We start from the raw sequence: 27,935 nt of genomic DNA on the forward strand, positions 1-27,935 counted from the left end.
TTATCAATGTTATTATTATTATTATTATTATTATTCTTATTATTAATGTCATATACTCTAAACGATAAGCCACTACTTCCTGTATATGTCACACTTGTCATTAGTGAGCAAATATATGCAGATTGGAGTCAGTGTCAGGGCGACTTAATAAAAAACCCTGGTTTTCGTCATGAACATAATTACGTTGTCCAAGGTGACCTAATTTTTTATTAATGGTGTAATAGTGTTTACCGTCCGGAATTAATATCTTCTTAATGTACTGAATGTCATCCTCTCATATGAATACGGCCATACGCTGCTTTTAGTCTATTTGGGAATCTCAAGTTTGACCGGTTCTTGTGCATTCTTGTGCCCAATGATTTGTTTTATTCATTTGCATTGATGTTTGAAGATGTCCACTTTTGGATATCCATGTTAGCGTATTCTAACTTCAGGAACTTAAATAATTGTGAAGTCGAGTGTTTGTAAAGAATTTGACGACGTCCGCTCATAATTTTAACGCACAAGTCACGACATAACAGTTAGATCACGTTCATTAATAATTTTCACTATAGCTGAACTAAATAAATATTGTCACATCTGAAAACAAGATAAATCAAGTTATATGTATTAAAAATGCAGTTTGACGAAATTTTGATCAAGATCGGAGAGTTTGGATTTTACCAAAAACGACTGTATTTTCTTCTTTGTCTGCCTGCGATAAACTGCGGAATTTTCATGACCATTTCTGTTTTTCTGCTTGGTGTTCCGGATCACAGGTAAGTGTTTTACATTTATGCTTACAACAGGTGAGAAGAAAAAAATATTTCATGTTAGTTTTAACGACTGTATCAACATCTATTAACTGGCCTCTGAATTAAGTGGAGTTTTGATGTCTTTTATTGTATAACATAAATTCCTATCAACGGTTGACCAATCCAGTCCTCAGCTAGGTGTGAATCGTTACGTAAATGTTTCGCAGGTATTAATATTAGGGTATTTGGAGGGGGGGTGGGGGCAGTTGTAGGTCACAGTCAATTTTGACTATATAACATGTACACATATATCTCAAAAACAAGTTATAAAATTTCGATACCTTTAGTATCAATCACACAAATACTCTGCATAAGTGCGTCCATTTCCAGTTTAAAACATTCTTTTATCAGCGACCTGTGTTAATTCTGAACTCAGGCAAACGTGAACCAAATATTTGGAAGCAAAACCCTTAAAGTTTCTGAAACTTTAAAGCATTAAAAGTTTACGTACAGTATGTACGTACAGTTTACCATTTTATTGGTATTTAAATGCTTGAGAAAGGAGACACGGTATTTGAGTGTTTTTCATGTTTTTATATTGGCAAATTTCGTTGTACTTGTAAAAAATTGCGAACTTACTACGACAACTGATAAAACTCGCCTGATGTAGGTAATTGTACGAAAAATGTATTCAGCATTTCGAGTAACGAAACAACCGCTCAAGCAACCGACGCAACAGTCTGGAGGAGGAGGAGGGGATAGGCCAAGTGGGGTACCTTGAGTTAAGTTTAGCGGTAAGCGGCTGAATGTTTTACTCCAGCACTAATCATTCGTATTTTGGACGGCTACCGCCAAATTCCACGACTGATTGACTGTTTGCACAGAACTTTATTAAACAACTGGTATACATTCTATACGCATGTAATGTTCAGAGATTCTTGTATTTGTAAAATGCAACCATAGAGTGTAGGGTACAAAGGACCGTTGTATGCACATATTTGATGTCGCATGCACCTGCCTCGTACAAAAGTTCATAACAAAAATAAAATAAATGAGTGAGAACAAAAAGGTTCATATATATTTTGATAGTTATAATAAAGAAAAACATAAGAATATCATTCACTTTATCTGAAAATTTGCATTGAACCAACGTGTCTACTGTAATAGGTGGCTAGCTCTTTTACTGGCTACATACTGTGCACTGCCTACATGAGGTGTACATGCGTCACATTAATTTCGAGAATAAAACAAGCCGGAATAACCAAATTCACAAAGATGTCAATATTTTTAATTATTACACAATAATACTCAAAAAGTCACACCATGGCCTCAATTTAAAAAGTTTGCCATGGGGCAATTTACGACACTGTCCCCTGCCACCTGTAGCCTGTGAAGACAGGTGAGTGAGGGATGGGAGTTGATTTCTGATATATCTGAAATACCATAGTTTTGTCCCTTCTGGGTTGTGGCAATACAGAGAAATATATCATACGTTTTACCATCGCAATATTCCACATCCTCTTAAAAATGACATGGCTCTACAATTTCACGATACTACAAAACTATTTTTGAATTTTAAAATGCTTGAGACTAAGTAGATCCATTATTTAGGCACCAATGTCGTCACTAGGGGATGATGCGGGTGGTGCGGACCGGACCGGGTGACACCATCAGAGGGGTGATTCCAAAATGACATCGCTAAGGATTCTGTATGGTCTGTTATGGAAGGAGGTTACCGGGTGACACCATCAGAGAGGGTGACACCAAAATGACACTGCTGATGATTCTGTATGGTCTCTTACGGAAGGAGGCCCATAGGGGTGACACCATGAATTACCTGGGGGGAACACCATGGGTTATCGCTCTGGGTGACACCAATCCTAGTGACGCAACTTTTAGACACTATTCCTCACCAGCGCAATGTACTGGAGTGGTTGCCTTACTTATCAACGATATATGTCGTAAAGAATCTGTCCAGTCACACATCCGTCACGACTGTAGGTTCTTGTGAAGTCTTTCTTTAAAACGGGATATCAAAAGCCATGTTCACTGTCATAGTAGATCGTCCAAATTTTATACTTCTTCGCTGATATAGATAAATATATCCCTTTGTTCATATATATATATATATATATATATATATATATATATATATATATATATATATATATATATATATGAAATCTGCTCAGGATACGCAAATCAACACTAAAACAGAAAACAAAAACCTGTAAAACCATCATAACCTTAAATTCTGTCACACTTAAATAAATAATAGAAAATAATTAAAGGATAATGAATGAAACTCACTGCTTGACTTGTTTTGTTTTTTCTTCTACTAGGTGTGCCATCCCCGGTTATGACAATGATACGTACAGGATACAGAGCGAATACCACCAAGTGATGGTGAATAAAACGATACCTAGATCTACTGATGAGAAACTTAAGTATGACCAATGTCATATATTTGCTTCTAACACCACCTATGACGAGTTCAATCATCCCCTCAACGACACTCCAACCTTGAACTGCGAACGTTGGGTATACGACGATGCCATATTTAAAGCAACATTTGTTTCTCAGGTGACGTGTATTTGCATATTTTAAGACCATGCTCTTTAGCTATTTGCATATTTTAAGACCATGCTCTTTAGCTACTTGCATATTTTAAGACCATGCTCTTTAGCTATCACTTTGGCTTCGGTTACAATCGCACTATCTTACGTCATGAATACGCGGAATACTTTTGATCTTTTGGATGTGGCTTCATATGAAATCCATCCACAACTGTTTGTCAATGTGAAGAAATGCGAGCTACTGAGGAAAGATGTAGTTTTGAGAAACACTTAAATGTTACGAAGCAAAATTTGATCGAATCGGATACAACCGCGGTAAAACGAAAAGAAAAAATATCGATTTGATATATGTTTTTTCTCTAATTTTGCTATAAGCGATCTTGTTAGAAAACGATATATGGCCCTAAAGACTATGAAGTAGCAGTTACTATCCGTAGGTGGTTTTCTTCTCTGAACTCCCATTTCTCCAACATAAGCAGTAGTTTTTTAGGCTGTAGAAATAAATAGTTGCTCCATGTAAGTCATTTAACAGTTCTAAGAATTACACCAATAATTAAAAATGTAGGACTTTTATTAGCTTCATTAAGAAAGAACGTATAGTAGCCTTCTGTTTTCACCTGAAGAAATCTTATGACACCATATGGCAGTACACAGTAATAAATGACCTTTCCTACACAGGTTCAAGGGTCCAGCTACCTATAGGAAAAAACACACGGTAAGGTTTGATTGGGGAATAACATACAATAACTCCATGAAAAAATAAATACATGTATGTAATTGGCAAAATCACAGCCAGTGTCTGGCTGCTTTTTGAGGGCACATTCAGTACATTTATGCTACATCATGGCACGGAAATAAACCAAATACCTTTACCAAGACAGGGAGAGAGAGCTGCATGAACCTGGGTGGCGACCCTTGGATTACGAGTTTGACATTCTGCCAGTTGAGGTACTATTTAACGGCATATCGTCCTTATGTGATGAAAGGAAATACACTGATTGCTGTTTTTGATCTATACATATGAGACGAAAAGCTAGATAATCATCATAGTATATGTGCATTGTCTTGAAAATGTGTCAACAGAATAAAAAAGGTATAATTCGTTTACTTCCTACGTGAATATTGAAGACATTTACATACTTTAAAACAAATAAGATCAGAAAAATATATTCCGTCTCAATATCAGCTCAAGTTTCTAATAAAAATAGGTATGGTTAGAATATGAAAAGACTGGGTGTATGATGTGGTAATAAACATATACGAAATCTATAATTGCTGGACTATATTTATACAACGATTTAAAAAATGTCGCTGAGATGTACAATAAACAAATAACATTTCCAAGTTAAGGTTATTTTTTAGTTTTCTTTATATTTTCAGGTCGAAATTAACCGTTTGCATGTTGTGAATGAATCTTAGTGGTCGCAATTGAAATTTAAGGACTGGAAATACACCATGGGTATTAGATACATTACGGGAAGAATCAATTAGTGACGACTTAGCAGAATCTGACCAGATATGTGAGGCTTTTTCCCACCATTTTCTTCTCATTATACGATATTCCATTCGTTTCAAAATTTTGCTTTACAGAGCGCAAATACAAAATAGCCCTGGGGTCAGACCGAAAGTTATACAACTCATCCAGTGTCATGTCTAGTACATAACAGTAAAGAAAAGCACATCAGGTGACATAATGCATATTAAATTAGATCATCATAAATTTTACTTTGGTCCGATTCATGACTGGAAAATCTGAGAGCAAAATGATGATAAAACATATTTTAAATAGGAAGAAGAACATACGAACGTATACTGAAGGGGGAAAGAAGACAAAACTAATTCAATTAATAACACATAACTATACTAAAACTAAACTAATCGCATTATATACAAAATCCAATTCTCTTCCTTGATATAAGAGTGAGTTTGTTTCAATATTTCTTTATATTTTCAGGTCATTCATTATCAAATGATGAAGATATATTGCCTTCTTTGAAAATTTTGAAAACAGTAACACGAATATATAGTCAAATAGACATGAATTTTTTTGTAATTTGTAGCCGGTAATTTGTGTATTCAGAGAAAACTTGATTTACATTTTCATATTCGAATCCTCCACAGCAGCCATGTCATTTTTTAGGCTTACTCAGAATAAACTGACTTTAAAATTATAGTAGTTCTGTCTCAGCCTAGTTAGACTAATACTGTGTTACTTGTCACATTTGCCCTTTAAATTTGCCCTGATCGACTTCGTTTTAAGTGATTGACTTAGTAACTAGTTCTGCAAAGACAACACGGCGAAGATAAAAGTCAAGCCTGCATAGAATAGGTGTAAATAATTTATATATATAAAAGAATATTCAGATGCTTTACCAAGAACACAGAAAAGTTTTAAAACTGTTCTTTCTGAGACCAACGTTTACAGCTTGCCTTAAAGTTGTTATGTATATTTGATTTAATTATATCTGATTTAATATATATTTATTTCAATTTAATTGTTTTCTTGTAAGTTTTACCAAAAAAAGATATTTTTCATTACGTGCCATTGTAATGTAAATTTATTCACTGGAAATGATACTTTTTCCAGAAAATAGTTTGACCTTGACTGTTCGTTTTAGTAAACACCTGGTGTTGACCTAGATCCTGACCTTGATTCAAATTTAGTAGCAGCCTCGTAAATAAGTTATATGTTTATTTTAAAATGATTGGCTGTTGTCGAAGTCATGATGGTTTAAAATGTATGCAATTTTTAAAATTTTTATTTCTTAGAGTAAAATGATTGGTTTTCATCTACACTGCTACACTGGGGGTAAGTGACTTTTAACAAGTAAATAATGTCAACGAGGTTCTGGAACATGATCACGTGACCCCCTTTTGCATTTTAGAATGCGATATAACCTTTGATTTGGATAAATATTCTCATATGGGCTTTTTCATTACACTGGAAGGTGTTGTGTCGTTTGGATTTTCAAATTACTCCGATTCAAAAGGATTATTTTTCCCTGGAAGAAAAAAAAACGTATGCTCATATGAGATTCTTGAACAGAGACAGCTCTTATAACAAAAATTATTCAGATTTCCAAAACCTGATATGTCGTTTCTACAAGGAACTGTAGACTTCAACACTACAGATTACAAATACGTTATCGTCTTCCATCTTGGGTTCTTTGTCGGGACTAGAACTTGAAATCATTAGAACATTTTATTATTACGACTACTAAACTTTTATTCGTGGATTTTTCTTTGATTATTTTTGGATTTGATTCTATAAAACCGTAAGTTCATATTTTTTTTATTATTACGAAAATTTTCCAGAGAAATAAATTATTATATTTTTAAAAGCTTGTTGTTTTCACTCTTTCTTGTGTTACTGCCTATTCGAGCCTAAACACGTAACATAAGAAAGTAAATAAGTTTTCCTTATATATTGATGGGGAAGGCAATATTAATTCTCCCTGCTTCAAGTTCGTTTCTATCATTGCAGAGTCATATTTGAATAAATTATCGCAGATTTTGCATGCATCATCGATCAACATTAAATTGCACGTCAAAATATAGCTTCTGTAGCGTCGATCCTAAGCATATATTTAGTTTTGCGAATCATAGATAATTGCTCACTAGCTTTGAAAACATCAAATTCGCAATGTGATCCAACCGTTTACAATTAGAGTCATGAGTTATACCAAGATGTTTTTGATAATCAACAAAATTAATTCTCAAGGTTAAACTTAACCTAACATTCTAAGGACATAAGGTGAAGGTGTTATGTATATTTGATTTAATTTATATCTGATTAAATTGTTTGTACGTTTAAAATCTTTTTTTTTTTAAATTTTATTATATATCAAACAAATGTAGTTCTGTTTACTAGAAACTCGATCCTTTTGCCAGAAAATAGTTTGACCTTGACTGTTCATTTTTGTTAACACATAAGGCTGACCTGGTTCCCGATCTTAATTCAAAATTAGTAAAAACCACGTGAACAAATTTATTCAAATTTAATTTTATTGTGGGAATGATAGGGGTGAGATCAAGACTGTATTGAATACGTGACCCTAGGCTTGTAAATTGTTTTTAGTGAAGTAATATACTTTTTTTCTCAGAGTAAAATGATTGGTTTTTGTCAGGGCCATGCTGAGAGTGCGTGATGTAAACATTATCACGTGACCCTTATTCGGGCATCTGTTTTGCGCGATATTCAAGTTTTAAACCACTGGTTAGAGAGAGAGAGAGAGAGAGAGAGAGAGAAGTCGGGCTTCTAAACACTGAGACGTAAAGATGTGTCGTTTGTTCTGTGATTTTGGGAATTACATTTTACTGTTTATTCAAATTATTTGGATTCTAAAGGATTAATTCTTTTTTCTCTGGAAATATTTTGAGTGCTCATACAAAACATTTCTTAAATATTTTATCCAAATTTCGAAACCGGAGTAATATTTCATGTGTTTCTACAAGGAACTGTAGACAACCATACATCATACATCATCGCCGTCCATCTTGGATTCTTCGTCCGGACTCGAACTTGAAATCATTAGAACATTTAAATATTAGGACTTACAAAATTTTATTCGTGGATTATTCTTGGATTATTTTTAAATTATATCCTTAAAACCGTTGTTCTTATTTGTTCTTCTTTATATTTACAGTATTTCTCCAGGGAAATAAACAAATTGTTAAATTTTGCAAAGCTTGTTGTTTTCACTCTTTCTTGTGTTACTGTTTATTCGAGCCTAAACACTTAACATAAGAAAGGTGATGGAGATTTTGATTTTTAACTTCGTTCCATGTTAATTACTAAGTTACAAATGTGGCAAAACATAGGCGTATCAACAAATGTCCTTACTTACCAAGATATCAATAATTTATTCATATCAATACAAGTAAGAGTGGTCCCGGAACACACGATCGAGAGACACGAACTGTAACAGACTTTGTTTTTGAACTTGCCTCGCTGACACAAATACATTGTTTTGTTGCTACAAACCATTATTAACTTACGTGTACAATTATAAGCAGTAAATTTGTAAATTCCGTCTTTGTGCCAGACTCTATGGAAACATTTCGAAACATATGCAAAGCTAAACGTGATGTACACTGTGTCTCAGCTATTGAGTTTGACAAATTAAATATTGCTTTATAATTCATTGGCATATAGTAGAATGTTCTGGGATAAAACCAAATTGATATTTATAAAAGAGACTACTAGACTGAACAAATTTCTTTAACTTTACACTGAAAAAAGTCATACAAATTTAATGGCGAAGCATTGTTTATACAGAGGAATGTAATGCATTATTGTGGGGGAGAAATAGAAACATAATGCGCTTAAGGTAACCCGTATGTTCAACGTTTCTCATCGTCATGCTTTTAAAATTATTTGTTTCCTTCTTTTTCTTTCCAGATCAATTTGGTCTGCGATGATGTTTATCTACGATCAATCGCTAATATGTTGTTCTTCGCTGGTGTATTTGCTGGCGCCTTCATTTTTGGTGTAGTCTCCGATGCGTAAGATACTGAATCTAATTTTTTTTCTCACCAATCAATCGGATTACTCGTTTACTTCAAAATTTCATTAAACCGAATTAAAATTATTAACATATGGTGGGCTGTACCACAAATATAGTTTGCATTCTGTTGAAATCATTGACAATTGACATTTAAGACCAAGGTAAAAAGCATTAATAAAATCCTAAACAAATACTGCTAAGGTCATGGGGTAGAGAAGCGTGAATATAAAATGTTTCAATGCAAATATAAATAACATTAATTTCTCTGTTTCATGTGAGTAATACTAGACAATAAAATGGTGGTGTTATTCTTTATTGCATTCATTATTATTCGGTATTTATCAGGGAAACTAAATTCTCACTTCATTTACTTGCAATCACTTTTGAACTTTGAATTTCAGAATAGGCCGTAAAAAGATCCTTTACTTCTCGTTGATACTGATGTTGGGTTCCACGGTGAGCCTAACCTGGGCTCCAAACTATGCAGCGTACCTCAGTTTGAGATTTTTAGTTGGTGCATCATGTGCTGGGATTTTCATGACTTCCTTTGTTATTGGTAAGTTCCTTTCTTAAATTATAGTTATGCTCCGATTATAATAAATCTCACACTATATAGTCTGATAAACTCAGCTGATATTTTTATAATGAGAGTTGTGTAGTGATGTTTGTACACATTCCTTATGTTATAATCTTCAAATGAATATTACTTTACAAATCAGTATTTGTAAGTTTGTGGAAAGAATAAATTGTTGTTCGTCATTCAAGTTCGAAGATGAACATGACATTATAAACTAATTTAGTTTATGTGAGTCCCTGAAAGGCTGATAAAACCGAGTGGTTTTCTGAAGGGTCTGTGACACACTTGACAGGAGATACTGACTGGGTTTGTTTGATCAATAGAAGACATGCTACAATTCTAAGATTTCCGTTGCTTGTCTGAACCGCTTCTGTAAGTACCATCAGTTCAACGTCTGTTGCTCCAGTATGAATGAGACTCGTCCAGATGGAGCGATTCTGTGTGCGATCAAGGTCAATGTTAACTGGCATAAAGGATTTTGGTCAATGGTTGTCACTGAATTGTGTTGGCTTTCAGTTTGTACAGTTGGGTGATGGATGCATCCTTGTACTCCTAGGGTGTAGTGTCCTGAGTCCAAAATAACTGGATGAGTTCAGTAAGTTTCAGTGTCATCGGCGATCCTCCAGCTTTGTAAACTTTACTGGTGTCGAATCTGCTCCATGTGCTTTATCATTTGACACATCAAATGCTTTCACAATTTCAGTCAGCAGTTGAGGCTTAGCAAGTGTCATGTTGATTTCCACTTAGAGCAGTCGATCAATTACCTCCTCGCTGTTTCAGGATGCCGCTGAAGTGTCTGAAGTATCTTTTCGTTGTCAGTGAGCAACCTGGCACTGTCAGCACTCAGTGTTAGTCTTCTTGATGACAGTCACCTCTAGACCGTCATCAAATCTTCACAGAAGTTCTTACTGTCATTCTTCTTATTGCTCAGCCATGCGTCTTGCAAATCTCTGACTTTGTATTGGACAATCCTCGAGATGTTGTTGAAGGCTGTCTTCTTAGATAATGAAGTGTTGTATACTAAGCGGTACTTCTGTAGCTGATGTTTATCAGTCAGACGATTGTATGGCAGCATAGTCCTCATCAAACCAATGTTGATGTTTACCTGTATTGGTCGCGATGATTTGAATGCAGGTGAGTACACATTCTCTTAAAGATGCTCATTTGTCATCTACACTCTCTGAGTTTAATTTGATTGTATCCAGTTTTCGGCACTGTTTTTTGTCAATACCTCTGTATCATTCTCATTCAGTTTCGCAGCATTAAACATTTTTGGAGCATTTTTATGCCTTGAGGTGGTCTGCTAGGCTGAATCCGGATATTGACTTTGGAGATTATTAGTGTGTGGTTATTCCAGCCTTCTGTACTTCTGATGGCCTTCTTCACTAGGAGAGTATGCGTATTTCCTCTACTGACAATAAGATGCTAGTGCTTGGAAAGTATGTGCATCCAAGACGTCTTGTAGCGGTTTGGCTGGCGGAGGACGGTTGGGTAACAGGAGGTCGCATTCAGTGCATTTCCTTGGCAGGAGGAGTCCATTGTTGTAGCATTTGCCAACACCATTTTCGCAAATGACACATGGCCATGTCTGGGTTTCTGTGCCAACTCATACAAGGATGATAAACTTGTGTACCTTTGGTATTTCTGCCACAAGAGAGTACAGATCTTCATAGAAAAGTGTCATTGATCGAATCTGCTTTGGTATTGTGGGTGTATAAGTGTTGAAGTTGGCTAAATATCTTTTCCCCGACAGTATGTCTCATTGGTATAGTCTATCGTTCACGCCCTTTGAGAGACTTGTGAACTTGCTACCTAGCTGTAATTTTATTCCAATTTATACATCAACTTCAGGAGGTTTAACTGGCTCCAACATCTGTGAGTTGCCATTCTGTAACGAGGCTAAGTTCACTCGGTGCTGATATTTTGATGTTGGATCTGGCCAATGCTCTACCAACTAATCATTCTGAAGACGCACTGTCTATTTATGTGTTTACATTCCAGGATCCAGAGTTAAGTTGCGTCACATTTATCTTTTTGCAATGTTTTAACCGCCCAGATGGGGTTCACGTCAGTCGCGGTATGCCAATCACAGTTAAGGTGAAGACTGTAATGTTTGAGGCACCTTTTCTAGCCGTTTCCTGATGCTACGGAAGTGAGAAGTGTGATCCGAAAAATGGGCTGCTCAGTCATTCAGTAGGCCGTTCCTTTCCAATTCTGCTTTGGTCTAGTGAAAGCGACCCGCATCTGAGCAGAATGTGTGTAAGTATAAATGTCGCGACACATGCTGCTTTGCCTCTCGCCCATCGCCATAAGAACTGAAGGAAACATATGTTGGGGAGGCAAGTAGTGTAACTACCTGAGTTGGATTTATGTGAGTGAAAGTTACAGATTCACCCTCACTCTTACCTTCACTCGGTCTGGCTCAATCTAGTGACAGGAAACGTCTGGAAACTAGACCTGATATTGTGGCTGCCCATCAGTTTCTCTTGCACCGAAAATTGTACCTTGTTCTACCCAACAGCTTGAGCTATCTACTTTCAGAGCCGGGGGATGAGCATATCTACGCGTACACTTCATCCACAAGAAAGAGATTTATCAAAGGGAACCGGTATAGCAGTCCACTATGTATGTATGTATGTATGTATGTATGTATGTATGTATGTATGTATGTATGTATGTATGTATGTATGTATAGGAGGATGTCATTTACTGAAAAGCATTTCTCCGTTCCTTCGCTTGCATTCTTAATGCGCATACATATTGAGTCTTTTTTCAATCATGCGGATCAACCAGTCATTGGTGACGAAAATTGGAATTGTCTTTCTACGGCAGTAAAGTGTTCTTAAATCAATTTTACTTCAGGTATGGAGTTCGTGGGACCATCAAAACGTCTTTGGGCCGGTATTGTCACCGAATATTTCTTTGCTCTCGGAATGCTGGTTGTTGGTGGTATTGGTTATGCCGTGCGAGACTGGAAATACATTGAGCTTATAAGCGGCACTTCTTGTGCGGTCTATGTTCTGTATTGGTGGTGAGTGATGTATTATATAATTTCCTGATTTAGTAAACAGACTCAATGGATTCTGGTAACGTATGATATATTGGAAATAGACCCAACACAATAAAAATAAGTCAAGCTTCGACAATGCAAGTAAAAACTTTATTACGCTAATGTTTTAAAGTTTACAACATATAAAGAAAACATCATTACATATACCTTAACAAGGGTTTGTATGGTAAAATGAAAAGAACATTGGCTTTCGTTCTGATTATGTATCGTCTATAGTTTACCTCTTGCAATTTCCAATTACAAATGTATGAAACAAAATAAGTTTAAAATAACGATGTAAAGGCGAAAATGAGGTACGAAAGTTTGTCTTTCTTCACGAAAACAGGAACACTTGATTGTGACATTGATCACCTATTTCTTGCGATAGGTGAAATATACAATATCTTCCGAAATGACTGTAAATTTTGCCAAAACTGTAGTCAGAAACATTCAGGCAAAAGAACACAGGTTTTAGCCGCTTATTATTACATCTGCAAGAGGTGTATACTCAGATTTGTTTGATTTATTTTAAAAAAAATAAATAAATATGTAATTTAAGATTCAATTCATTTTTATGCAGGGTAATAAACAATTTTCTTTTATTCCATGACGGATGTTTCATCCAATAGAAGCGATATCATGAATACAATAATTCTTTGTCAGCGTTGTCATTGTTTATAAGCTCAATTGCAATCCTACTCTATTCGTTATGTATGTATGTATGTATGTATGTATGTATGTATGTATGTATGTATGTATGTATGTATGTTTGCATGTATGTAGCATTTTACGGAACTTAAAACAATTAGTGGTTGTATGGTGCCAAATAAAGTTAAAGCTTGAAAAATGTAAAAACAGATTGCACAAAAGTCAAGGAAGATAAACCCATCCAAAGAAAGGTACACCTAAAGTAATCGAGATACTTGATATAATTGTAATTAGCAAGTTTTGTGTCCTATGTGTTTCTCGGGCAGGGTGTCAGATTTCCGACTTCAAAGAATCAGATTTTCAAAGATTGTTTTGATCCATGTCGCCTTTTTCATGGCGAGTAGATATTAATTTTTAAAATTCATCTCGGGACATTTCTTTGACAGCTGCATATTTGGATATAAAAGAACACGTCCGCAGGCCCGGCCCTAGGGCAAGGCAAACGAAGTAATCGCCTTGGAAATCAACTCTGCAATGATATTGCTTTGCTTGGGGCCCCCGCTGATCGCTTGCTGCCTTGGGTCCCGCACAGAGGGCCGGATCTGCACGTCCGTATCGATTAACTACGATTTCTTTTAAAGCAGGATTTAAGTTAGGAAATGTAGCACCCATTGGAGTTGTTTCGGTTATGGTGTATACGTACCAATTACAGGAGAGAATCAATAAAAAGCGCATGGCAAACGATTAAACTGACAAAAATACTTTTTCTAAAATTATCATCAAAAGTCGGATTCTCAAATATTATGCTGCATGTCGCCGATTTGAAAGTGATTACATGATATTTGTTAAGTAAATGAATAAAATAAGATTTGAAAAATCCTCGATTTGTGTGTATACATAAATCATTACAGTCTTTGTTTATTTCTTTTTTTTCTATATCTATTAAAAATGTATTTCCAAAATCAGTTCTACCTATCAATCTATCTATCTAAATGCATGTACATTTCTGCCTTTTCTCCTCCAAGCATATCTTCATTCTAAGCCTTTCTGATATACATATCTATCGACATGTATTATTTACAAATATATTTTTAGATAACTGTAACTATTGGGATTAAGGTGCCAAGACACATACAAAGGAAGCAAATGTTTCAATAAATAGTACACGATTTCCTTAAAATATACCTATTTTCTATCTTATTCTTTAAAACATGGCGGGTATTATGTTTGGTGCAAGCTCACATTTTCCAAGGACAAGTTCAATTTTCAGTCAGCTTGCACTGTCTAAACAAAATCTTGACTTCAAAGCAAATGACCAATTTTACTTACGATAGTAGACATTTCAGGGATAATCCCTATGGCTCAAAATACAGGTAACTATTAATCTATTCACTTTCTGCTCCTTTTAAATACACATTAAATCAGTCATGTTCTTGCTTGGGGAAAGAAAATAATTACATTTTTTAAGTGTTCAACCAATTCATATTACCTTATTCATTGGAATAGCAATATGTTAGATAGAACAACAACGGCAACAACATAATATATTATCTATCGCAAAATAACCAGCTTTTCGAGTCCTCGTCGAAGACTTGTGTTCATTAAATAAATGCTGTTTGAAAAAACAACAGCAAATGAGCAAACAAAAACTGTTTTGAGGCGATTACGTATTGTCTGCAAGAATGCTCTCATTTGAAATGGTCAACGGATCAGTTATTGTACCTACAAGCAATAATTGATTGAAATTAGTCGCTAAGTTTATTATATTCTCAAACCTAATTTCTTTCTAAACCAGGATTATTCCCGAGTCTCCGCGGTGGCTTTTAAGCAAAGGCCGTATAGAAGAGGCAGAGGCTATTCTTCACAAGGCAGCCAAGGTGAACAAGGTCACGCTACCCGAAAATCTATTTGATAAAGATACTATGAACACCAAAGTAGCGGAAGGAAAACTGTGGGATTTATTTTCTTCGAGCGTTTTATTGCTGAGAACCCTCATCATATTTTTCAACTGGTATGCTATGGCCGTATTTTAAGAAATTGTTAGACACTTGTTAGAAAGGGATATTGCAGTCTTGACTTCGTCCGTTTCGATCGCCAATGATAGGTGGTAATGGAATGCAATTGATAACTAACGAAGGATAAGGGTAGACCTAATTTGTTTTTCTTAACGACACTTTTTTAACTGAATTCGCGGCCCTGACATTATGAGTCCTATATTCTAATAACTAAGCTACCTCGGCTCCTCACCCCTAAGAAAAAATAACAATTTGTACAAATATGCGTATTATAATTATGAATCTTGCTTCTTTTGTCTCTATGGAGATTGTGGGGAAATATTACAGTGGAAAAGAAACCCATATGCTCAACAAGTTAATGCAATAATATGAATTTCATGCGGCATACCAGGTTGCTGTAAGGTCTGTGCGCATAATTAAATATACTAAGGAAAGCAAAGAAACAAAGAACGTGGTTTGAAATTACATCAAGGTGAATGAGATTCAACCATTAGAAAAGCATTGATATATATATATATATATATATATATATATATATATATATATATATATATATATATATATATATATGGGCGCAGAACAAAAGCGAGATATAAATTGATGAAAAGCGCACAGTCAAAGCATATAACATAATAAATAAAATAGAAGCAAGCTAAAGAAACGGAAGAAACGAAGAGATTAAAACATCGCTCAACAAGCATTACGAAGGAAGTAATACTAAAAAATACTGTTTGCAAAGCAATTCTGTATTTTTTCTTTATTCATTCTGACTGTAGCATACGTATTCCATATTTTGTATATCATTTTATAATGTAAGAATATAATTATAGGACTGGCGGGGTCTTGAATATTCGCTGCTGTTTGTTTTCGATTTTCTTTTCTTTTGAGTAGTAACTGAGCCAATGATAATTTATATTTATATTTGCGTAGCAGTGGACTGTTTTCAAGGCAGCTATATATATATATATATATATATATATATATATATATATATATATATATATATATATATATATATATATATATATATATATATATATATATATATATATCAATGTTTGCAGAAATCTAGAGCAGTTTGAAATTGAACAAATCACTGTGCAATAGAAATCACTCGCCACTTCTATATTGCAACAATTCGGAAATATAATTTGTTTCGTTCATAAATCATTTTTTTTGAAGCGATCTATATTTATGATAAATACTAAACCTTAATTTCGAAGCAGTAATTTGTTATTAATCTATATATAGAGAAGAAAATATATAAAACAATAAATCAGAAATTTAGCATTGCAAATAATTTATTTGGCCGATGGATTGAATCTTTATCGAAAAAAAGAATTAAATTACTAGGAATCGACACGAAAAGGAATTATTTTCTCTTCTATTTTTAGGATGGTTGTTAGCATGGTGTACTATGGACTGTCCCTGAATACCGGGAACTTAGGCGGAGACTTCTACCTGAATTTCATCATTTCCGGCCTGGTAGAATTCCCGGCTTACACCCTCTGTATTTTACTTCTAAACAGACTGGGTCGGAAGAAACTTCACTGTGGCTCAATGTTACTTGGGGGAGTTGCGTGTCTCAGCACGATTTTCACTGTCCTGTACGGAGGCGATGGTAGGCGTTTTAATATTAACAGTTGTGATTATGAAGGGTGTTTTACCAAAGAAGTTTATTTTCCATACCTGAATAATCAATAGTCTCAAAGAACTCGAACCAATGACCATCATTTAGACATATCGCAATTGATATAAGAAGATGAATGTCTATTATACGATAACCAATTTGCACATGCTTCTAAACAAGCGCAAAATCTGGTCCAACTATGACCATTACGACTTTTGTCGAAATTTTGTTTACTCTGCAGTCATTTAAATAAACCACAGCATGAAATGTTTTCGCTATGAGCATACAGTATCTTAACCGTCATGCGTTTACTTAAGTGCAGCCGACCAACACCCTATTATTTATTTAATGGGCGGCGCGACTAACTGGGACAAGTACCTCAACCTTTAGCCTGCCTCCACTAAACCCTCCACCACATACTGCTTCCCCTAAGAGACTACACACGACGCTGCGCCAACCAAACTCTTGGGCCTGCTGCGAGATGTGTTACAAATCGTCAGCGTGTAGCAAAATATATATTATCTAGGACAAAACATTAAACGTATCGAGTGCGCCCTGCTTATAACGCATCATCTTAAAATACAGCATTCATTCTAGCAAGAACAACTTTATTGTTCAGCATCAGTTTCTCGTGCCGTAATCTCAAGGAGGAGTTGATGCTGAACACATGAATGACCTCAATTAGACACAGGTGAGCTTTCTAGCTAATTGATATAAAGAGAAAAGTCATTTGTAACACGGAAGACGGGCCCAGGATTACAGTTAGTTTTCTTTTATATCGCATTGTGTAGAGGGAGTATGACTCAGTGTTATCCAGTACTGTTATTTTTATGTATTAGTTCTTCTTATATATGTGTAACTGTGTCCGTGACGCAGTCGGTTAAATTGCTGACATCGGAAAAAGACACTGCGGGTTCGAATCATGCCCGCAGAAAAGAATTCTATATTAATTGAGGAGACAGTATAGCTCGAATAGTTGCGTATATGTAACCGAAAGGTAACTTTGATGACTGTATGGATTGATATTAATGACACTACTATACACAACTATTTTTGTTGAGTAGTAGTGATGTTTGAAGCACTCTCTGGTCCTTTAAGGTGTCTTTTGAAAAAGACACCCTACGGATTCATTTGAGGGTGACTTCATTCAGGATAATTAACTTTGGTCGGTTGGCCGTAAAAGTAATATATACAAAATTAATTATGGCATGTGTGTCTGTAATCTGAAGTTACGCCATTAATTATGGATCTCAAAGCTACTATCACCTTTTGTAAAATCATTAAAAATTAAAATGGACTTTGAGGTGTATCAATTATCACAATTTTAATTAAAGACAGTAGGTATTAAATAATGGATGCCAACGATCTAGGTTAGCTGCCTGATGAGATAGTTTATTCCAAGGACAATTACACATCGATTCATACACTGCTAACTGTATCCGAAATCGGTGAGACATTTGACAAGATATATCCATTTAGCTAATAACGGATGTTGTACGTTGTCGCAAGAACTTACACTCGTCAACGAAATTAAACTCTCCATTTCGTTGACAGTAGTTTACCCCCGGCGGTAACTGCTCGCGCGATTAACGATATTACACCCCGTGTTCATTTGCATCGAGCAAGTATTCGTTGACGCTTCTTAATTTCCACAGAGTGTTGTGTGGGCCTCCTTAATCGTATCACGTTGATACTGCTGTAGATCGTCCTTTAATACAGGTTTATAATACAATACAGCCCGAGTAGCTTGCATCAGTTGCTCTTAATTTACATTTAAGTCGTCTAAACAAAATTTCCCCTTCGTCGAAGATTAGTTTCATTGACAGTGGAGCTTTAAATCCTAGCAAATGCCTGATAAATTCTTGTTATATAATTACGTCTGAACTGACATTGCACGCGACCCAGCTCGTTCCGGGACCACGGCAGAATCAAGGTTGACTATTCCCATTTATTTTTTCTATGGTGCATCTGGCAGCTGATCTCGCATGAAAACCCTCTCCAGTATTTTATCCTCTTTTTTTTGGCTTCGGTCATTATGTAAAAATTCTACATTGACAGCGGCGTTGCTACCCTTACCGAGGCAATAGTTGACCAGTTCATGTTGTTAGTATTAGCCGGAACCCTGTTTTAGGAAGCTGACCCGAGCGAGCTAGTTCGATACTGGTTATTGTTTTTGTGATAATTAATTTCCGACATATCCTACAGCTCTAAGTATTGCAGCTTTTGCAACGGTTGGTACAGTAGCAAGTGCAACAATATTTCCAGTGGCTAGCAGTGCTAGCAACGCTGCAAAATCGAAAACCTGGAATATCGTTTTAGCCATATTGGCAACCTCAGCCGGTGACAGTGTTATCGATATTCCACATGCGTTGGTGATTGCATCGATACTATGGACTAGTTTTTGCTCTGTCGTCGATAGTTCATTCAGCCCTCCGTGTATGTGTGACTAGGATAATGACAGTGTTACTCTACAGTTGTGCTTGGCTCCTTGTCGTATTTTTTTTGTCTGACCTCCTGTCAGTGACACGGATAGATGATTGTACGACATTTTATACATTGTAGCAACCTTCATTTGCCTGTGTGATCAATTTAGCCGTTGGTCATCCGACTGAAGGTCGGGCAACTACCTATATTCCACAGGGGTGTCAACGACTTTCATCCTTCCACCAGACTCCTCGAGCATCGGTGTTTTGTCCGACAATACATGCGATACATCTGTATCCTTCAATTCCAGTGCCTGTATTATCCGTGTGGATTGTGAAATGTATGTGAATCACGCTTTGTCTGAATAAATCCAGATGTTCCAATGTAAAGTAATACATTTGGTACAACGATGCGAAATACTTCTGAGTGTCAGTGCTCTGGTCGAGTGCCATAAACAACATCAGGCTCCAGCCAGAATAGCAAAGACAGGTCGTGCAATCATTTCATCTGGTTGTGGATCAGCATCTGTATTTGGTTGAGTTTGTACTTTGAGATATGGTCTATCATCGGCATAATCTGTAATGTCTTTAGCGAATATTATAGAGGGCCCTGCGCTGCGAGAATAATCGACGCAGTATCGTGAGAGTCCAGTTATTGCCGTTGTCATGCCGACAATGTCCAGGCATGCTCCGATCTCTTGTAAATGGTGCATCTCGAGCCGCTTAATAATGACGCCACCCCGCTGTTGTTAACACAACTACGTTGCTCCTCCTCCCGTATTGATTGCCACTGGGTTTCGCGACGTTTCCTTTCGATCTCAGTGACCGCTTCCACGGGGAGGAAATACAGGCTTGTATCCGGAACCTGTAATGTAATATATATAGTGGGTTCGATGCCCGGCCGAGTCATACCAAAGATTTACAAAAACGGTATTAACATACTACCAGATGCATTGCTTGGTGCTCAGCATTAAGAGGTAAGTGTTAGCGCTGGTCGGCCTGGTGTCAGGATAACGTGACTGGGTGGGACATCATGCTACATGTTTCCGCCTTATAGCCTCATTGCTAAACATCACTATAAACTGCCACCCTGCAGATATCGTAGGGATATGACTGAAGCTAAGTTAAAAATCCGAATCACACACACACACACACACACACACACACACACACACACACACATATATATATATATATATATATATATATATATATATATATATATATATATATATATATATATATATATATATATATATATATATATATATTGCAAGGCAAAATTAACGGATATTAAGTGGTATTCGAAAATTGAACACAGCGGCCGCTACCAATCCAGACGGCAAACTTTCCAAGGCAGCACAAACATTTACGATTAAATGTAGAAATGAACAAGATGAAGAATGAAAGTTCTTACAAGCAATCTCACAATCAGTAAAATCTGTTATTTAAAGATGGTGCGCTCTCAGGTCTGTCATGAGGAACATTCTTTTATGCTCCTTTTTACCCAACCCCTACTCTGTGTCACTTCTCACATGAATTAAAAACGATCATCATTTTCTGACAAGGTCAGTCATTATTTTCACATAATATACAACTTAAGGCATGTGTACAAACTGAATTTGTGAATCGTTCTACTCCCCCAAATTATTATAAAATCTAGAACTTTTATCATGGTAGTAATGAAGTTATCAATAGCACTGGCAGATAATGGAACAAGTTCGTTAAATCCACATCTTTAAAGCCATTAATTTTATTTAAATAATGCATAAATTCAGATTCGTGTTAGAACCATTGATCGTGTTACGTTGAACCGTTCAAACCTTGCAAGTATGACGGTAGGGCAAGACTCTGATTATGCATGTTTTCACAAAACATCAAAGATGACGAATGCAAGCACCAAACGTATTACAATCATGGACACTATCCTATCTTTACACATATCGTTATCACAGTAAATATCCGAGCTACAAGCATACCACAGTCACGGTCATTATCCAATACTCAAACGTATCGCGAATAATGTCATTATTAGATTTCGCTTCGCATTCTTTTCTGTAACTATTCAATCGATGCCACAGGATTGAATCTTCTTATTGTCAAATTGTATTTAATTACGAAATGTCTTTCCCAGTATTAAATCAAGGCATTTTCTGTTGTTAATGCAATAGTTGTACAAACACATTTTAATCAATAAATAAAAAGCTATAGCAAAACTGCTTGGAAATAGTTTTCTTTTTATATTAACGCTAAATAATCGTAAAGGTTTTTTTTTATATAAAAGCAGTTCATAATATTCACTGTTTTTTTTACAAATACCTTTTTCAAAGTCCTTTAACACAAAACACACATATGACTCAAATTTAATTCAAAAATAGTTGTGGAAGGAAAATCAAGAATAATATGACAGAGAAAAGATTTATGTCCGCAGCTGACTTGATGGTGTGGTGCATATAATGATTGCCACTGCGTGACGTCATGGACACTTGTAGCAATACGGAACTTGCATGCTCTATGGAACAGTCCTGTTCTATCTTCTATAATGTAACAAAATATGTTTATTAACAACTAGTTGTTCATTGGAAAAAAAGTATTCCATGAAAACTTGTGGAGATTTTATCTCTTTCAAAATTGAAACTTTGCAAAATTTCCAGCAGAGTCGCTAACGTCCGCGATGTTTCTCCTGAGTACGACAATTTGACCCGCCTTCACTCGATCATTTTGTTTCGAATCATATATTCATCTTTTCATTATGTTCCAAATAATCTCGCTCATTGTATTCAATCTTAACGCTTTAATTCGCACATTGGACCATGACTTTTCTAAATGAAACTCTGGAAATTGATGATATCATAAACTAAACTTGCAGTCAGATCGCATTGCTAGCATTAAAAAGCTTTCCTGATGGCGATTGCCCAGCGATTTGCTTCCAAATTGTAACGATCTCTGCATCCGTTTTCGATATACATTTTGTGTTTGTTGAAACATATTTTCATTGCTTATATTAGAAAAACAAAAGGGCTGAACACAAGTTCTTCTAATTTGGGTTATACTTAATGGTAACAAATACAATGCGTATAATTTTTCGTGCATTAGGTGAAACTTTGAAGCTTACAGTGGAAACTGAAACAGCTCGTGAATAAGTAGAAGAAATAAGATAAAATAAACGAATCATTGATGGAGGTGTAAGCTAGAAAGGAAGGAATATAGGTGAGACAACATGGGCGAATGAAGCACACATGAACACATCAATGCATGTATACAGATATATGAATAGTTGTTATGTTATGAAATGTTTCGTTGTAAGTCCAGGATGAACCTACTGAAACATACTAGAATAATAGTATGACAGCTTCAGATACAAGCAAGCATTTTTCTTTTTTAGCGATCTATTTAACTGCACGAATACATACATACATACATACATACATACATACATACATACATACATACATACATACATACATACATGCATACATGTAAATTAACCAAAATACTGGTGAGAGCGCCCGCCTTGGAAGCGGCAGGTCGTGGGTTCGAACCCCGGCCGAGTCATACCAAAGACTTACAAAAATGGTGCTAACAGCTACCTCGCTTGGCGCTCACTGTTAAGAGGTTAGTGTTAGGAATAGTCGGCCTGGTGTCAGGATAATGTGGCTGGGTGGGACATCATGCCACATGTCTGCGGCATGATGCCCCAGTGTTAGACATCACTATAAACTGCCATACTGCAGACATCGTAGCGATATGACTGAGAAATTGTTAAAAGCCACGGTACAAATCCTATTCAAGCAAACGAAGTTTTCTCAGGCAAGAAATAACTAAGGAAATATTTTGTGTAATAATAACAACACTGATCAGGACTTTAAACTACACCAAATATATTAATGCAAAGCACATATTTAGTTTCACTTTCTTCAAGTCTATTTGTTAAAATCAACGCTTAAAAACGTAATCAGTCGATGTGTCCGTAACATTATCTTGGAGCATATAGAGCATATCTAGACCAGCTGACAGTAGAGCAGGTTATTTTTCAGGAGGATTCTAGGATTATTGTATAATTTACTTTCAAAGAAATAGTGACATGCTGTTTTATTTGATTAATAGCAACCGCACAATGAATTGCTAACATTATCTTTCCAATATAGGACCATTTTTAATCAAAGAACGGTTATTCGTCAGTGTGTCATGAATACGGGACACTTTTCTTTCAAATTTGCAGTAGTAATAAGCTACATTCCTGCATTTATTTAATCATGTTTTGAAAAGACATAAACATAATTACAGATTCTTATAGTGTGAGGTAGAGTTTGAAATAATTGTTTAGTCAAATATTATCAATATTTATCGGTTAAGTGTAGCTGTAACTTTGAAATGTGGAATATATCTTCCGGATCATCTTTGCCAGGACCATTAGCAACCGTTCGAGTTAGCAACCGTTCGAGTTATATTTTTGTTTAAAATATCGAATATGATATAGTTAACCGTCGTATAAAAATAACACAATAACACATTCTCTGTATAAACGCCAAACCTTACACTTTTGCAATGTTTATTGAAAAACCTTCCGCTTCCTTTTGTATATTTTGATGTCAGTTGGAATCGGCACCGTTACACCTATATATCATGTTACACGTGCACACTCTGAACTTGTTTCAATGAATATAACATAATGGATCTTTCATTCATTTTGAACTTGACTTCTCTCATTATAAAACCGTTTTAATGCTTTCCGAATAAGTTATCCACCAGAATCCGTCACCTCTAGAAGTTACTACTAGATGTTTACAGTTATCTAGAACATTCCTGTACTATCCTGAAAATATATACAATGAGCCTTTCAGTGGGGTAAAGCATGTTTAATAGTATTGCTTCTTATTTGGATGGATTTAAAGGGACAACCTCGAGATGATGTCGTACCAAGGTTGATCACGTGAAGGCACAGTAATGTTTTAGTAGCACCATGAAAAGTGTTTTACTATTACCAAATTTCTCGCGCGAGGAAAATGACTGATTTAAGTTGTAAAAGTTTCAAATTATGTACAAGAGTATAAACAAATATTGGAACTATAGATTTTTGTAAATCTTTAAATCCATTTCGACAAACGAAAATTGTTTCCTAACAGTATATGCTTCGTTGGCAATGAAGTAACAAAAACCCCTCTCCAAATGGATTATTTACATTGGTAATACCTTTGCAAAGAGTTTATGCCAAGCAAAACCATCTCACGTAGCTTCCTTGGAAACGTATTTTATTTCCGCCACCCTTTAATCTGAATAGAATGAGTAAGGAAACCCAGTGTTCTTAATGTCCATCAAGTATTATTTATTCGGTCATGTGGTTCATTCATCACTCAAGGCATCCGCAGGATTTGAGCTCCTTTGAGAGAAAAAACATCGATAATATCCAATGTTATTCAACACAACGAAGGAAGAGCTACTTTCCACCAGATAGGCATAACATCCTCTCGACGTCACTCAAAATTAGGCAGCAAAGACACATGAACACATTTGAAACTAAGCGCTGGCTAGCACGTTTGATTAAACATAATCCTTACGAATTGCATATATATTTATTTATTTAGATGGATATAACAACAAAAGCAAGAATGCGTGTGTGACGAAAATATGAAGTTGTTTTCCAGGTTCAGATACATTGCAAGTAGAAGTTAGAAAGACAAACAAATAAGGTATCCTGCTACAGGTCATTTTTTTATTTCCACCGAAACATTTTGTCAGTATTGTTTTAATTTTGTTTCGCAATATTTTTCAATGTATTCGTATTTCCTTAAAATACTTGAAAACCATGATTGATAAATTATTGCACAAACTGCACATGAATTATTAAACACCTCCGTTAGTTAGTTTTGCTTCTTGTTTTCAGAATTTCAACCTTTAACAGTGACCCTAGCGATGATTGGAAAGCTAGGATCGTCTGCTGCGTTTGGGATAATTTACATATTTTCGGCTGAACTTTACCCAACCGTGGTGAGAAACACAAGCATGGGTGCTAGCTCTTGTTGTGCCCGTATAGGTGGAATGGTGGCTCCATACGTAGTCGATCTGGTAAGACCAATTCAGAAACTAACGCATAGACCACCCACCTATATCTTTAAGTCATATATCTTTTTCAATTTCACTTGACGATTTCAGGGCAAAACGTATTATCTCGCCAAGAATCGCAAGCTATCGAGAAGAATCAGTAAAATGTTGGTACAACGAGCCTTGTGGAATCTCATTCTTTGTTTTATTTCTCCTCTTCTGTTTATATATAAATTATTATTTAATTATTGTTTATGTCTCATTTGTCTTCATGTTTAAGGTAGCTTAAACTTGAAATGCTTACTGACGCCATTTGCACTTTGAAATGTAATAATAATACCTGTATTACAGATGCCTCTTGACAAGATGTGTGAACTTGTAGCCGATACACATTGATATTTAGTAGACTTTAAGGGAATACAATTGTTTAAACAAAACGAGTGATGTTCAAAGCATACCGTATTTTTACGGAAAATATTCGCACTGTTATTTGGTTCTAACTGAAAATCAGGTTAAAACGTTAAATCCACTCTGCGGTTATGGTAATTGGTAGTGACTGATGTGGCATAATATTGTTCGATCGGAATCTCGCTCAGGTTGTGAAATAACCTTATAAGTATTTGTAGGAATACACGTCTGTTGTAAAGGCTTTGTGAATGGACACTGCTTGAGTGCACGACAGCAAAAGTCAATAATAGTGTGGCTTTGTCTCCTTTCACAGCCATGAAAACAAAAAGAGTTCTCAACGACGACGAGTTGTATCTGAGCCTTCTTTCTTCGATTTAAGAAAAAGGGCAGCCGATGTTCCAGTTAAAGATTATAATGTTGCATTTGTGAGTTGCTAGATGCCCGGAACAAGCGAACATTAGTAACTAGTCCTCCTGATGATAATACAGGGACCTATAATACCAAGCTAGTTTTGATGCTTCAAACGTGAGGTTTTTAACATATAGCATTGCCTCTCATATGTGGATAGTAGAAACCAAACCAAGATACGAGCTAACGTCATATGGACAATATAGTGAGAAGCAGCTTGCTTTACGCTACTAAAACGCTCACTCCTTTTGCAGGGAAGGCTTGCTGGCGGTGACTTTGGTCGAGGACTACCCTTGGTGGTTTTTGGAAGTGCTTCTGTTGTTGCCGGGGTGCTCTCTTTATTTCTTCCGGAAACATTAAACAGGAACCTACCAGAAACAATAAATGACGGAATACAGTTTGGAAAGTAAGAATCAACATGGGAATAAAATTCAGTTTGTATTGCTTTGACGGAGAGTTTGATTTCCATTTAGAAATATTTCATCTGACATTTTTTTCATATATACACTGTTAATAATTTGTTCGTACGATTTCTATCAAGAAATTTGAGAAACATATGAGGTGTCTTTCAAATTGCTATTTAACAGTATCAGTTCACTGTTGTAACCATCGTGCAAGCCCTTAGACTGTTTTCCTTATGAGCCACTGATTGTTATAGAATATATTACAATATATTTTCTATTTCTGTAATAAAATATTTTGCTATATTATTCAAGAAAGAAGATCTACGCGACTGAAAATAACCCTGGCACAGTGTGATATTCTCACTTATTCTGAGCAAAAAATAAAATTATAACTACAATTTCGATTAAAATTCTTTAAAACGTATATATTTGTTAAATGTTTGCTTTAGGTCATTTTGATTGCAGGTTCATGTTTCCCATTTTTAATTTAATTATTTTATTTATTTTTTATTTCTTGGCATCTGACAATGTCATGAAATTTGAAAGAACTTAAATACGCCATACTTCACTGACAGTTTTGCTTTGGATGGATGGGGTTATTAAGGCAAGGCTTGAGTTGATATGTCGGTTGTTTTGGCAAACTTCCACAATATAAAAAAAAAATTTCCTTGGCTTTAAAAGTATAATGTTTAAAAAAATCGATATGTTATTCTCAAAAAAGACAACCATGAAAATACAACTATACAAATATGAGCCCAAATGGTCTAACATTAATTGACCTACCCGAGTGGCCGAGTGGTCTAAAGCGCTCTCCGTTACGGATCACTGCCATCTCACCTCTGTCTACTTGGGTTCGAGTCTAGGATTCGGCCAATGTGGGTATGTGAGAAAGCTTGCCAGTAGCTTCTCGTGGGTCGGTGGTTCTTCCCGGGGTTTTCTCGGGTTCTTCCTACACCATTAATACTGGCCGCCATGCATAGCCTATCGTGTGCTGAAAAATGGCGTTAAAACCCCACAACAACAACAATTTACTTGACTTTCTGAATGTTTTATGATATTACTGAAATGGATTTCTGTAAATTGCATGTAAGAAAGCAATTTAATATTTAGACGAACTATTCTGATGCAAGGGAATGTACTGGGAAATTATACTCTTTACTCCGTCATAAAGTTTTCATATGGAAAAACATCATATAGTAATAATACTTGACAGATATAACCGATATTCATAGATCTCCTTAAAAATGATTTTGTTGTGTTTATTTGATTTCCAATCATGTCCAAAAGTAAGAATTAAATTCACCTTATATTTCAGATCGAGTAGCAGAGATAATGGCAAAGAAGTGTACATCAACAATGGTTACAGTGGAGATTATACATCGGAACCTTCCACCAACGAGGCAAAGCTCTAGCCTTTGAACAATCTAAAGACTTTTCATTATGTCAGGCAGTGTTATAAGAATTGCCCGTTTTATGCATAATCGGAGTGTGGGGAATAAACGAGAGCACCGCTA

At 35.7% G+C, this 27,935-nt stretch overlaps 1 protein-coding gene across 1 annotated transcript; it reads left to right on the forward strand.

The window, feature by feature from the left end:
* The first annotated feature begins 392 nt into the window (after window positions 1-392).
* LOC149786065 (organic cation transporter protein-like) lies at window positions 393-27,935 on the forward strand. Its single transcript, XM_089976356.1, has 10 exons — window positions 393-758; window positions 3,077-3,317; window positions 8,712-8,815; window positions 9,219-9,373; window positions 12,257-12,425; window positions 14,887-15,102; window positions 16,501-16,727; window positions 25,044-25,225; window positions 26,272-26,423; window positions 27,737-27,935. The coding sequence occupies exons 1-10, from the start codon at window positions 616-618 to the stop codon at window positions 27,831-27,833; spliced, it is 1,686 nt and encodes a 561-aa protein (XP_089832482.1). The 5' UTR covers window positions 393-615; the 3' UTR covers window positions 27,834-27,935.

The sequence above is a fragment of the Sinohyriopsis cumingii genome, chromosome 12 (genome assembly GCF_028554795.1).
Source record: "Sinohyriopsis cumingii isolate HCF-2022 chromosome 12, ASM2855479v2, whole genome shotgun sequence".
NCBI classification, from domain to species: Eukaryota; Metazoa; Mollusca; class Bivalvia; order Unionida; family Unionidae; genus Sinohyriopsis; species Sinohyriopsis cumingii.